General features: G+C 35.0%; 1 protein-coding gene across 5 annotated transcripts in view; it reads right to left on the reverse strand.

Moving 5' to 3' along the window:
• Nucleotides 1–15,284, reverse strand: part of SCAF11 (SR-related CTD associated factor 11) — a 66,212-nt gene that overhangs the window by 38,031 nt on the left and 12,897 nt on the right. For 3 of the 5 annotated variants that reach the window (XM_040642366.1, XM_040642362.1, XM_040642364.1), the window contains 3 exons: nucleotides 11,317–11,370; nucleotides 3,580–3,661; nucleotides 1,710–1,867 (listed from right to left, as the gene is read on the reverse strand). In XM_040642366.1, coding sequence (XP_040498300.1) covers nucleotides 1,710–1,867; nucleotides 3,580–3,640 — 219 coding nt within the window. In that variant the 5' untranslated portion in view covers nucleotides 3,641–3,661; nucleotides 11,317–11,370. The remainder of the gene's footprint in view (nucleotides 1–1,709; nucleotides 1,868–3,579; nucleotides 3,662–11,316; nucleotides 11,371–15,284) is intronic. The other 2 variants (XM_040642363.1, XM_040642365.1) reach the window with 1 other exon arrangement.

Below are 15,284 nucleotides of genomic sequence, written 5' to 3' on the forward strand. Positions count from 1 at the left end.
CCCCCCCCCACACTCTCCTGCTCTCTCAAATAAAATCTTTAAAAAAAATATTCAGCAAGAATTAAAAACATAGATAAGTTTAGAACTGAGTTGAAAATGTGCATAGTCCACAACCTACTAGTAGTTCCACTTCTAGATATATACCCTAGAGAAACCTGGAGCATGTATACCATGATAAAGTGTATGATTATGCTGAAGATGCACGTAGAGCATAACGATGCAGAATCATGCCTATTTTATACATCCTAATTTCACAGAGAAAAGCACATACTCAGACTATGCTGCTGAACCTTACAATTATGTGGTCACTAAATACAATTTTATAAAAGCACTGAATTGAAACCTTCTACCCATCTAATAATGTTGCTTCTCTACTGGAAGCAAATCACTATTTTTAAAATATTTAATCACAAAGCAAACCAAGGTGCATTAAATTCAACACAGATGAAATCTTTAATTGGCTGGCAGAGAAAAATATGCATTCATTAGTCAATGCTCCTGCAAACACATGGAGATTTATAATTATATTAAATAATTAAATTAAACTCAACATATTTTTTCCCAAAATACATTTTTACCTCTCCTTGGTCCCTTCTTGCCAAGATCAGTTTAGGCATTAATCTAATTAGAACTATTTCTAAGTATACTGCTATGAATTCGATTGGTGTAACAAATCTTTTTTCCTCCTTCTAGAACTCGGCCACAGCATCAGTATACAGTTATATTCTCCTTTCTACACTACTGATGAAAATATAAGTAAAACACAGAACTTTGAAAGCCCTAATTATGTAAGAAGCAATTAATTCCAATGTGCTTAAGGACATCGATTTGAATGCAGCTACTGTTGAAAAAATATTTTTTTGACTTATCTCCTTTACTCATTTTTATACACTGAAAGACTACTAACTAAGAAAAATACTGCATGATTCATATGATAATGAATTTTTATTTCACAATTTTTAACAATAGGGCTTATAATGCATATTCAGTGATTCAATGTACCAGTACCATGATTTGCTTGGCCTGAACTAAGTCAACATAATACATTAAAGGTCCAAAATATCTTTTTCTTAATCACTTACTACCTATGAAGAATCTCAGTAATATCATTAACACAGACTCTGAAATTAGTTCACACTACATTAAAAACAGGAATTAGAAAATGTACTTCTAAATTCACTTTTGCCTCTTTAAGCTATGAAATCTTGGTCAAGTTCTAGAACACAAAATCCAAGTTCCTCATCTGTAAAACTGAAGAACACTACTACATCTGCTCTTGTTATTCCAAAAGGCTGATACAAGAAGAAATCAAATAATCTATGTAAAAATTCTCTGAAAAATATAAAACACAAAACAGACAGAGGTGTTATTAGTAGTAAGCAGATATTATCCCAAGAGGGTTAAGTACACTGAAGATGAATTACTGCATTTCTACCCCCCACCTCCCCCCCCCAAAAAATCTGTTATTCCTATAAGGTTGTTTCTTTTAAAGGTATGCACTTAAAATTTTTTTATTATAAAAGAACAAAAAAAAACGTGTAAAAAAACTAGAAGAAAATATACTGACAGAATTTGAATAATATAGGGAAATTTGTCCACAGTAAGGGGAAAACATGTTATTTATAAAAGGCATTATCAACTCCTTAGGTGGCATGATACCATGCTAGGGAATTAAAATACAATAATATTTAATTTATTCTCAGACTCACCTCTGCCCATTTAAGAATACAGGTCATGCAGAAGACATGATTACAGCTTTCTGGAAAACCAACTTCTTTCTCTAACAGGCAATTAAGACATATCGGACATCTGTCAGCTTCACTGTACAACAGACCAGTGGTAGCAGTATTATCTTTGTTTTCTTCACCTATAAAGTAAAGCAGCCACATATGCTTAAGTTTTCCAGACAAAATGACATGTTTGTGGCAGAATCATGAACTAGATTTTCTAAAGCCCCCCCCACTACAAAGTAATTAAATCTTACAGTGTAACAAACACACTCCTTGAGCACAATACCCCAACACTTACTAATTTATTTTTTTAATGGGGGAGTAAAACTAATTTTTTATGAAATTAATTTAAAAATAAGTAATAATCAGATGGTTCAAAATTTTAAAGTAAAAAAAAAGGTTATAATGACATCTTTCTCACTCAAATCTGCCATCTATCCAGTTCCACCAAATGCAACAAATAACAACTATTAAGTTTCTTCTGTGTTCTTCCAAAGATTTTTTGAAATGTGGAAGCAAGCAACTCTTAAAACATATCCTTTTAAAGCTCCCTCTTTACACAAATACTAAAACACTATGCACACTAGTCTGCATTTGTTTTAACTTACTGATGGATGTTCACCCGTTTTCAACCTTTGGCTCTTACAACAAATGCTACAATGAAAAACTATCATTTCACATTTTTAATAGCATATCTACAGGATAAATTCCTAAAAAAGGAATTGCTAGATCAACATGTATGTACAGTTGTAGCTTGAATAGATACTGTCAAACTTTATCTCTTAGGGTTTGTATTAATTTAAATGCCCACCAGCAATATAACCAACATACAAGAATATGTACTGTTGGCTCAAAAGTAAATAAAAGAAACTCCAAAATTCAACATAAAATGACAAAATTAAAGAAATGTTGTCACCTGAAATGCAAACAATATACGCCAAGCAAATGGAAAAGTGGGGTTTGTCCTGGGAGCAAATATTCGTATTAGGGTTCACACCTAGAGACTTACAACCAACCCAGGTAGGGGAACTGATTCTGAGAGACTTCCATATTAAGTCAAGACCCCCAGTGGTGCTAAAGTAAAGCAAGGGTTCAGGAAAAAGCAAATACAAATCCTCTGAAGGAACACATCCCTTAGACAGGCCCTCGGAATTCTACAGATTAAATTTATCAAATATGAGTTCATAATAAAACATTACCAAACCTAAGAAAATAAGTTACCTTGAGTAAGAATCAGCAGAAACAAGAATTTATTTAGATTCATTTATTTTTACATTTTATATATTATACTTATTAAGTATAAATTTATTTAGATGACCACTGGCTTCAAATATCAGAATTCGCAAATATAACATAGAATGATTAAACAGCATATGAGTCCCAGAAGAAAACAATACTTGTGAACTGTAAGATAATGGATGACTATAACCTGTAAGTCAAGAGCAGGATGATCAGAGTTAAAGTGTTCTAAGGTTCTTTTACTGTTAACAGTGAATATTAAAATATTAACTTTAGAAGCAGAGGAAAAGATCAATGCCAACTATTTTAAAAACCCAAAATGGAAGATTACAACAACAAAAACAGATTAGCATATTCATAAACCAGTAAGGAACAAAAATTTAAGAAGAAAGAGTACACACAAACCAAAAACCTTGATCAACCAAAAATAAGACATGGGAGGAGGGAAAAAAATGTATACACTTCTTATTCAAGCAGCTTATTTCAGAATTTACAACCAATGAAAATAAGTGAAAACAAACTATGAATTTTAAAATGTACACAAATGAACAGTTTAGAAACATTAAGTTTTACTTTCAACACACAAGCTTTATAAAAAATTAAAAGTTACCTTCCATATCTTCATAGTCCTGATCTCCCACACTTAGGGTATATACAGTTTTCCTCTTCATTTCTCCTTGAAAAAGGGTTTCCTATAGGATAAATTACAGTACAGAATTTTTATATTTTCATTCTCCCAGTATCAATGAAAAATAAAAACAAAAACCCAGAACTGTAAGAAATTATTTTAGACATAAAAGAACATAGTACAAGCCAAGCCAGTAAATTTTATGGATAATCCAGTACTCTTTTATACTCCTTGCCATCAAGCAGTCTTACTAAAAGGAAAAGCCTTGTGTAAGTATTAAGCAACAAAGACCAAATGATAGATTTGGAGGTACAGGCAAAAACATATTTGGAGCTTAGGGAAAAGAGATCAATGTGAACTGGAGTTTTCACTAAAGGATACAGGTTATGTGTGTTGAGCTTAAGGCATTTAAGGGGCAACATAGTATAAAGTAATAAAACAGCATTTAACTAGGCCAATCTGACAACAAGAGTGAGTAAAAGTATGAGAGAGAGAGAGGGGGGGGGGAACAGAGAGAGAGTGTGTGTGTGTGTGTACTGAGGAGGGCTATATGCCAAGAAGTTTATCTGGAAGACAATAAGAAAAGCAATATAAATGAAGTAGGAACAGACTACAAAAGGATCTCCAATGATTGAGAAGTTTAGATCCAATCTTACAGATTCCTCTGAAGGAGAATGAAATGATAAAAGTAATATAAATGAATCTTTTAAAAGAATGATCTGCCAGCAAAGCACAGAAATGGATTAGGGCAAGGAGAGATTAGAAGCAGAGAGATTTGCAGAGCTAGAGTAATTGGCTATGAAGTGAATAAAAAAGCAAGGAATTAACAAACAACAATTTCTGAGATAGGGTGACTAAATACAGGGAAGGAGTCAAAGATTATTCTGGCCTTTAGGACTAAGAAAATGATGATTACAAGAGGCAAAACGAGAAATGTAGGAAAGGACATGAATTTGTTAGTTAAGGGGAATAAGTTCATGAGGTAAAATTATTTTTTAAGTCAATTCAGAATTCTTTCTTGAACTGGTGCAAGACACATGTTGTAATAAGCTGTTCAGAAACATTTTGGAATAACTCAGTACAAGAAATCCCCAATTTCATCAGTTATAATTCTCCCATATTTATATGAAGTAATTTTTCTATTAGTTTCTTCAATAATTTAAACACACTAGTTTCTACATTAAAGGTATGTATTGCCCCAAAAAATTCTTTTAGACTAAATAAGGAGAAATGCAAAGACCCACACTTTGGTTCAAAAACCAACTGTAGGGGCGCCTGGGTGGCTCAGTCGTTAAGCGTCTGCCTTCGGCTCAGGGCGTGATCCTGGCGTTCTGGGATCGAGCCCCACATCGGGCTCCCCTGCTGGGAGCCTGCTTCTTCCTCTCCCACTCCCCCTGCTTGTCTCTCTCTCACTGGCAGTCTCTCTCACTGGCTGTCTCTGTGTCAAATAAATAAATCAAATCTTAAAAAAAAAAACCAACTGTAGAGCAGAAAAGAAACTTAGCAGCACACAGAAGAATGATTTAAAGGTTTTAGTAGATTAAAAAGTCAAAATTGGTAAGGATTACTTTTAAAAGTTAATTTAATCACAGTCTGCCTTAATAAAAGAAGATTGTCAAAAACAAGAGGAAAACTTCCCCCTCAGCCTACATTTGCAACATTTGTTTTAGTTCTGATGCTATTTTATTTACAACAACAAAATGATGAATGTCCAGGGGAGATGACTAACCTGGTGACAGCCTTGGAAACCGTATCATATACAAAAAAGTCAAGTAGTAAGAATGTTTAGCCTGGAAGAACAGAAAGCTTAAGGAGAAGGTTACCTTCAAATGGAATGGGCTGAACAACCTATCAATGAAGGTATTCAAACAGAGGCCCAATGACTTCCTCATGGGCTTTTTTTTTTTTTAATTCAAAGATTTATTGAGTGCCACAGGTATACTATTAGGCATTCAACAAGACAGACAGAAATTACTGACTTTACATTCTAGCAGGGGAGATACAATAAACACACTAAAATATCTAGTATATTGGGATGTTGAGAAAAATAAAGCAATACAATTATAAAATAAACATACAATTATGGAGAAACTGTTATTTCAAACAAAGTATTTAGGGAAAGCCTTTCTGATAAAGTGAAATTTGAAATGGCAATCTGAAACAATCAGGGGAGAGAATTATGTGAATACCTAGAGGACCTGCATTCTAGGCTGAAAAGAACAGCAAATATAAAGTCCAAAGGCAGAGAAGAGCAATGTGTCTGATATGTCCAAGGAAAAACAAGGAGGCAAGTGTGGTTAGAATAGAATGAAAGAGAGGAAAAGTAGAAAATGAGGACAGAGAGGTAGGAAGATCATATAACACCTTAAGGGCTGAGTTAAACAGACACACTGACTGCTTCTCTGAATGACATGGGCCAGTACCAGATTTGAAGCAGAGGAGGAAGCAAAGGAAAAACAAGTCGACTGATCATCTAGGGAAGGAGATGACAGTGGCTTGTACCAGAGTAGTAGCAACGGTGATGAAAAGGGATCAAATTCCATCTATTTTCAAAATATAGCCATCAGGATTTGCAGAAAGACTGAATGTGAGGTATGTATTAGAGAGCAAGACTCTAGGATAATTCCAAAGTGTTCTGATCTGAGCAACTACAATAATGGAATTACTGAGAGAGAAGATTATTATAAAAATATTCAGATAGTCATGGATTACTCTACTTGATATTCTCTCAGAAGGACAGTATCAGTATCACTTGGGAACTTATTACAATTGCAGGATACTTTGGGCACCACTCCAGATCTAGTGAATAAGAATCTGCATTTTATCAAGATCTGGACATGATTTATACCTACGTTAAAGCCTGAGAAACACTGCTCTAGGCAACTTCTCAACTTAATTGGTTTTGAAGGCATATTGTGCTCCTGGTATGATCCACAATTGAGTGTAATATTTATGTGGGTAAATTCATACCATACCAACTCTCCCAGTATCCTAAGTATCTAAGAATAAAAAATATTTGAGAGTTAATTAAATGTGATAAAATGTCCATCTGAAAATTAACACAGTATTTTAAAAATCTAGGAAGTTCTCAAAACACGCAATATACTATTCCTTTATGCAGCTAAATAATTTATGTCCAACTGGATGGTCTATGCTGTTTTCACATTTCCTTCCTTAAGAATATTAAGCTCACAAATTTTACATTAACATATAAATTATAATCAATGACTAACATTTTACAGTAAATACTGCCCTTTGTATTTTAACTCATGCAATGAAGTACATAAACAACAGTTTATCACTGAGAAACTAAGAAGCCTCAATCAAGTAACAGACTGCCCTTCCTTGTTAGAAATCTGCTTAAAAAAACTAAGTGCTCCAAATTCTTATAACTTGTGTGCTGCTTCTTAAACACATCACATATTAACTGCTGCCATATCTAAAAGCAATTATGCTACATTACCAATTAATTCATTCAAAATGATAGCGATTTAGCATTTCACTGATAAAAGTCACAAGTTTTAGTTCAACAACTTACAAAGTTATAACTTGTTCATGTTTATTTGTTCTATCTGCCTAGATTCCAGTTTTTAATCTAAGGATTCATGGTTTTTAATACCAGTTTTGCTTTAAATTTCCAGTAACAGGAGCATAGGAATACAATACAGACACATGGTCCTAAGCCAATAATTTGTGTCAATAAAAAAACTTAAGAGATAAGCTGTGGGTGGGCAGGACTATCCCTCCTTGTGGTTACCCAAAAAGTTAGATATAACTTGATTTCATGATATTAACTACTAATGACTCTTAATCATATCATATTCTACCTAAACTCCTTAACAGTTCGACCGAGTTCTGTAAATTATCTATAAATCAAACAGAATTTTCTTTTAATTTTGGTTTACCTCAAATGAATCTCAAAGAATGGTTGTTTATTCTTGATTTTAAGTTAATTCTAAACTTTACTTTTCAGATGACTTTAATTTACAAATTTCAATCTTTAATATCTCTTCCCAGGCTCCACCTTTCCAAGCTAATGTATCTTTTAAGTCTTTTATCCCTAACATAATGATCTTAAAGTACTCATATCTTCCAAGTTGCCCTTTTTATTTCATTATATATTGGTATGTGTTAGAAATCTGTTATGAATTAGAAATACTATTCCAAATATGTTCATAAAAACAGTTTGGGAAAAACTACCTAATTTAAAAATTTTATTTATCATAAAAGCATCCACTTTTAAATGTGGAATTAAAAAAAAAAGAGCGCTAATACCAATCAGTTTTCAGAATTCAGAACTCCTTCTCCCACACAAACCCTGGAATACATGGAAGTGAGAATCCCAGGCCAGCCATTACAGTGCATTCAAGTAAAAGCAGTGTAGAAGATAGTTCAGTTCTCTAGAACAGGACTGCCCAACAGGGAATTGTTCTGTCAAGCACCTGAAATGTGACTAGTACAACCAAGGGACAAAATTTTTCATTTAGATTTTAATTAATTTAAATTTAAGTAATCCAATGTGGTTACTGGTTACTATGCTGGACAGCACAGTTCTAGGACATAACTACAATCCTCTATAAAAGAAAATTGTTTCAAGTTACACCTAAGACACTAGCAATGTATTTTCTATTGTAGTAGTTGCTAAAAGCACCTCAAGCTTCAAGGAATCAGAGAAGGGACCAGAGGTTCCCACTAATAGAAACTAAACATTTTAGCCTTGGCCAGCTCCATTTAAAATTCCTATCCTTCCCTTCTCTCCATCCTTTTCTCTTCCAAAGCCTGTTTCCTTCCACCTACATCTTCAAACCTTGCTCTCCTTGCTTCCTCCTACTGTCCTTCAAGCAAGTCCACAGTATCTAAAGATATGAACATCCTAGTTAAGACTTAGACCTACATTCAAATTGCAGCTCCACTGCCATGCAGTAAATAGCTGTTATTATCATTATTTTTTTTCTAAAGATTTATTTTTAGAGAGAGCTAATGCCCAAGCACACACGGAGGTGGGGGGGGGGATTGCGGCTGGAGGGAGAGAGAATCCTCAAGCAGACTCCATGCTGAGCACAGAACCTGACCTAGGGCTTGATCCCAGGACCCTGAGATCATGACCTGAGCTGAAATTAAGAGCCAGTGGCTCAAGCAACTGAGCCAACCAGGCGCTCCTATTACTACTATTATTGGTGCTAGTAAGAACAGAAAAATAGGGAAAGGTAATAAAAGTGTTGACTGTCCAGTTTGTTTTCCCTAGACAGAAGTGAAAGACAAAGGCAAACGCAGGACTGAAAAAACACAAATCAACACTTCTGAGTAACAACTAAATTGATCAAGTGTACTAATATTCTGTGGGTACAAAAAAAGAAGACATATGGGGGTGCCTGGGTGGCTCAGTCGTTAAGCATCTGCCTTCAGCTCAGGGCATGATCCCTGGGATCGAGCCCCGCACTGGGCTCCCTGCTCCGCTGGGAGCCTGCTTCTTCCTCTCCCACTCCCCCTGCTTGTGTTCCCTCTCTTGCTGACTGTCTCTGTCAAATAAATAAATAAAATCTTAAAAAAAAAAAAAAAAAAAGAAGACATATGAAAGGCCATGAGGAAGTTTAACTCTATTCCCACCCCACTCTCAAACCCAATCCTGCCATTATAGACTCTATCACAGAAGGGCACAGATATGATAAATGAGAGCCAAGGCTGAATGAAAGGGATACTGGGGAAAAAGTAAGAGCTATCCCTATGTTGGGCATACTTAGGCCAAGGACAAAGCATATTTCATGAAGATGCTAAATATTATATTGATTCACATGGCTAAGGTCTGCAGAGAATCCAATGACTCCCAGAACCACTCTCCAATAATCTATTCTTCTTTCTCCTTTATTTCCAATCCTCTATCCAAGATAAACTGGTCCCCAAATTCAATCCCCTGTCTAATAAATTAAATTAAAAAAGAGGGGGCATTCAGTAAGGTACTCTGAGTGCTATATTTCAGTGATTAATGACTTGGGCACTGGTGTCAGGCAAACCTATGCTTATGACATTGTCTAGCAGTAATAAACACTCCAATGTTAATAACCATTACTATTAAATGCAGGATCTTTCATCTCAATCCCAGTCCTAAATAAAGCCATTAACTGCCTCCAAATTATCTATTAAAAATTTGATCCTCCCATTAAGAATGTTCTTTTCACTTGAAGAAACGATAGCAAGGCTATTTTTTATTGATGTCCAGGGAGGGATAGTATCCATTATTATAGGCCAGTGGTCAAAAAACTGGCACTGGCCGAGTTTTTCTGTAAATAAAGTTTTGTTGAATCACAACCATGCTCATTCCTTTAGATATTGCCTATGGCTTCTTTTGCACAGCGAATACAAATAATTGTGACAAACCATATACTCCACAAAGCCTAAAGTACCTATGACCTGGCCCTTTCCAGAAAAAGTTTACAGATGTGGCTCAGTCTCTCATTACAGAGGGCTCGTTAAGCTTTCTAAGTATAGGTATCTCTACATCTATATTCAACCTGTACTCTGGCAGAACAGTTACTTATTACACATCTGAGTCAATGGTTCTACATGTTGTCCTTGAGCTCCTTTTCAAACACCCCTGAAGGCTATGTGATTTTGTTGATTTATCTACATTTATTTTATCAGTCTGGCTTAAACTATCACACATATTTGCTCTAGTGCCTTCATTAATTCACTTCAGAGTAAGGTTAAGGCAATTAACTCCTTCAGCTTAATAATTATTTCCTTTCCAGCCTCTCTGCCACATAATCAACTCAGTACTGCTCTGCAACTGATTTTTAAATCCCTTACAAAATGGTCCCAAAGTTTTTTTCTACCTGTACAGCAATTTTATTAGTTTGTAAGTAGACTTCTTTGCTTCAAGTGAGCTATTCTAACATGTTTTTGTTTAAAATACCCCTCATCTGCATGTTTGTTGCTGGAGCTTTAATACCAGTACTCTTCAGAATAGAGACAGGAATATCCCTTTAAGCACAGGTTTTAGAAAAAAACTGTCTCAAACCACAACTAGTCTGCCACTTACTAGCTGTGTGACCTTAACCTTAATCTTTAAGCCTGTTTCCTCATCTATCAAATGGGGATAAATGTAGTAACTACTTCAGTCATTATGAAGACTAAATTACATAATCACATAATCCCTCTAAAGGACTTTACACCAAAACTAGCACAAAAGAAGTACTCAACAACACACAGACACAAACACATGAACACCACTGCATCCCAAAAGGATCTTAGGTATATAGGATATAAGATTGTAAATCTGTATGACTCTAAGAATAGATTTTCGTTATTTTAAAAATTCCTATATTTCAAAGAATATCCACATACACAAAGAACGTAAGGAAGAAAGAGTTCACAAAATTTAAACTGTCAAACAGCTTTTCAAACAGATCTTACATAAGGATAAATATGTTCTTTATTCTACACAGGTAGTATTTATCAAGATTCCTATTTATCTGGAAACAAAAATGTTGAAACAAGACAAAATCTAGGACTCAAAAAAAAAATAGTCCTACGATTTTTGCATCCTATTTTCTACTTTATATAGGTATAGGAGATAAAACACTAAATGGTTTTAACATGGCAACTCCAGCAAAAAAGAAGAAGTCATAGTTAAGTGAAGCTATAACCATAATTTCCAAGGTAGTACCTACGAGTGTCATTTTAAGGTTTTCGTAAGTATAAAATTTTCACAAGTCCTCTTACCTTTAAGACTCTTCAGGTGGAACAGTCACGTAATCAGTTTTCCATCAAACTATTCTGGGGAGGGAATTATGAAAATTAGTCCTATATTACGTGACTTTCACCCAGCTGCTACCCTATTTACCTTGGGTTCAGAATAAAAGAGAACAAGAAAATGTAAAGAATGATTTATTCCAGAGGGTCCTGAATAGTGAATACAATTTATTTAGAATGTGAGACATTTTGACACAGTTAAGTATATGCCTTCAAATATGAGGATACACACAGGTAATGGAGGCAAACAATACTGAAAACATTTGTTTAGTCAGAGAAGCACAAGAAGTCACATTTCAGCATATAACAAAAAACCAACTGAAAACAAAGTAACGGAGCATTAGAAAAAATCTACCCCAACAAACAGACTGTTCATATCACCTAAGAAGTCAAGTTAGAAAAAGATACAAAAATTTAACAACTACTAGAATTTAAATTATTGTCTCTAAAATTCTTGTGCAGTGTCTGCAACATCATGTGAGAGCCAAGATTTCACTAATATGAAACATATCACCTCATACTGAGCTCTACAATGACTAATAACCTAATTATTGAAGCAAATTATTTTTTTTAAAGATTTCATTTATTTGAGAAAAAATGTGTGCAAACATGAGAGCAGGAGGGGCAGAGTAAAAACAAGAAGCAGACTCCCTACTGAATAGGGAGCCCAACGCAGGGCTCAATCCCAGGACTCTGAGATCATGAGCTGAGCCAAAGGGAAACAATCAACTGAGCACCCAGGAACCCCTGAAGCAAATCATTTTTAAAAGGTTAGAATGAATGAAAAATAAAATATTTCCAAAGTGAAGGGAATTGGAAATCCTCAGGCAGAAAACACAGATTAAACTAAAAATAGGAAAAAGGTTTTTCAAATGTAATGTAATTACGGAAAACTAGATTTCATGAAGACTATGCTCTAAAAGAGAAATTAATTTTCCTGTTTCCTTTTACATTTAATGTAGCATCATCTCCTCAATATGGCTTGCACTGTTACATACAGGATCACACACATGTTAAAAAAAAATGTAATTGACAAACCATATTTAAATGAAATAAGGAGATTCAAGTTCCCATTACATTCTAATACTGGTAATAAGTAAACTGGGGAGTTCTGGGTAAAATGGACTAAGCACATTCCACCTTGTTAATCTCACTGACTGAAACTATAAAACCCAGACAGAATAAATGGAGCAGCTAAACTGAAATTCTGAAAGTAAATAACAGCAGGTGGATTGGGGAAGAGCCCAGAATCTCATATATTATCAGGCTGGTAGTGAGCTTATAATTTTTCCATCCAGTTTTGCCCCCAGCCTGGGCTTAATGGAACCTGAAACCCAAAAAGTAGCTGTTGGGAACAGCAGAGAGAGAGAAAGCTCTAGGAAAAGCCCTCTATCTCTGTCCAAGGAGTGGAAAAGGGGTCTCCTAATTGCTTAGAAGGAGTAAGGGAAATCTCTTCTTTTTTCTGTTCCTCATTCCCCATGACCCAATTCCCAAGCAATCCTGTGGAGACAGCTGCAACAGTGGCAGCAGCAGAGTCAGCAGGAGCCTAAAACTCTGAGGGAAAGGTACCATCCTCACTGACTGAAGAAACCAGACTAATCTCAATTTTTCTCTTGTCTTCCTGTCACTTGCTTCGAGCAATTGTAGAAAACACGCACCACAGTGGAATAAATGAAATGAAGACTGGGGTTTCCAGCCAGAGGACAGAAGGTGCAGGGGAGGGGGGAGGGCGGGGGGTGTCCCAAGGATCTAGAAAACATCATGAGCATAATAGAAGGTGAAGAGTTTAAGTAACTTAGAAGTTGTTTATGAACTCCTGGCTCACCCCTGAGCTGTACAACTACAGGTTTAACATTAAGCAGCATACCACAGACTCTGAAGACTAAAATACAGGATAAACCCCCACGCAAGTCACAGATTGGCTACTGGGTAATACACACTATGGGAAAAATCCAAATGTACTACAAAGGTTTTGAAAACAGAACTGAGATTAAAACTACAGCCTGAAGAAAGCTGGTTGGAATTGTGGACTAAAACCTAACTGAATCAACTGCTTGCCCAAATAAAAACATCAACATTCTCTATAGCATTTAAGCAAGACAATAAGATTCATGTCATAATGTTCAAAATCTCCAAAACACAACCCAAAATTACTTGGCAGAGAGAACAAAAAAATCTCAAACTCCTGTGGGAAAAGAGAAGCAACAGAAAACACCACCAAGATAACACAGATATTAGAGCACTGGGTGAAATTATCTGACAAAGACTTTAAAGCAGGTAAAAAAAAAAAAAAAAAAAAAAAAGGTCCACAAGTAAGAGCAAATACTCTTGAAACAAACGGAAAACTAGAAAGTCACAGCAAAAACAAACCCACAAGATATAAAGAACCATCAGATGGAAATTTTAGAACTGAAAAATGCAATAACTGAAACAGAAAATACACTGGACAGACTCAACAGCAGAATGGAAAGTCAGTGAACTTAAAGACTGATAAACAGAAATTATCCAATCTGAGCAACAGAAAAAATATTGAAAAAAATATTAGTGCCTTAGGGACCTGTAGGACAACACCAAAACCCTAACATTCAAGTCAAGACCCCAAGGAAAAGAGAATGAGTTCTCTTTCTCATTCTGGAAAAGGAAGGATGAAGAGAAATAATGGCCAGAAACTCTCAAATTTGGTGGAAGATATAAACCTCTAAATTCAAGAGGCTCACAAACCCCAAACAGGTTAATGAAATCCATGCCTAGACACATCACAGTCAAATTTGTGAAGATGAAGAGCAACAGAAATGATAAATATCTGGATAAATATAATTAACTACCCTCCTGAGTTCTTTAAAATATGTTTGGCAATGAAAAGCAAGTATTGCAAAACTTTCTAATAAGATTTCCAATACATGTAGATGAAACACAAGACAATTACAAAAGGGACCTACATGGTGATAAGGTTTCTATATTTCACTTAAAGTGATAAAATACTGATTCTAAGGAAACTGTGAAAATATAAATGTATGTATTATAATCCTTAGAGCAATCACTAAAAAAATGATACATAGGCAGAAACATAATAAACTAAAATGGAATACTAAAAAATGTTCAAATAACCCAAAGAAAGAGGTTACGTAAGAACAAAAAGGGAAACAAAAAAATAAAATGGGGGCGCCTGGGTGGCTCAGTCGGTTGGGCATCTGACTCTTGATTTCAGCTCAAGTCCTGATCTCATGGTGGTAAGATCGAGCCCCTTGCCAAGGGCACGGAGCCTGCTTAAGATTCTCTACCTCACCCTCTGCTTCGCACCCCCCTCGCACATGTGTACTCTCTCTCTCTAAAAAATAAAAAAATAAAATAGAACTAAATCCAAATATATCAATAATTATAATATGTGAGATGTAGGGAAAGCATGACTGCATCAAAGCATTTACATCAGAAAAGGTCTCAAATCATGATCTAAATTTCTATGCTAAAAAACTAATAAAAGAAAAAGATATATAAAACAGGCAGAGGGAAAGAAATAAAGAGAGCAGAAATCAATGAAATCGAAAACAGAAAAATCAATGAAACCAAAAGCCTGTTCATTGAAAAGAATCAATCAATAAAATTTAAACCTCTAGCAAATAACACTGAAAAAGCCCTAGTACTGTTTAAAGAAATTAAATCTGTAGTATTCCAAAAAAAGAAACCTCCAGGCCCAGATAACTTTCCTGCTGAAGTTTACTAAACATTTAAAAAATTAACACCAGTTCCACACAATCTCCTCCAGAAAATGGAAGATAAATACTACCCAATTCATTTTATGAGTCCAGCATTATCCTGATAGCAAAACCAGACAAAGATAGTACAAGAAAAGAACAAACTGATATACTAGATTCAATAAAAATAAACTATGGTACATTCAACCATACAATGGAATACTACTCAGCCAAAAAAAAAAAAAA

This window comes from Ursus maritimus, unplaced genomic scaffold (genome assembly GCF_017311325.1).
Source record: "Ursus maritimus isolate PB19 unplaced genomic scaffold, ASM1731132v1 scaffold_26, whole genome shotgun sequence".
Taxonomy (NCBI): Eukaryota; Metazoa; Chordata; class Mammalia; order Carnivora; family Ursidae; genus Ursus; species Ursus maritimus.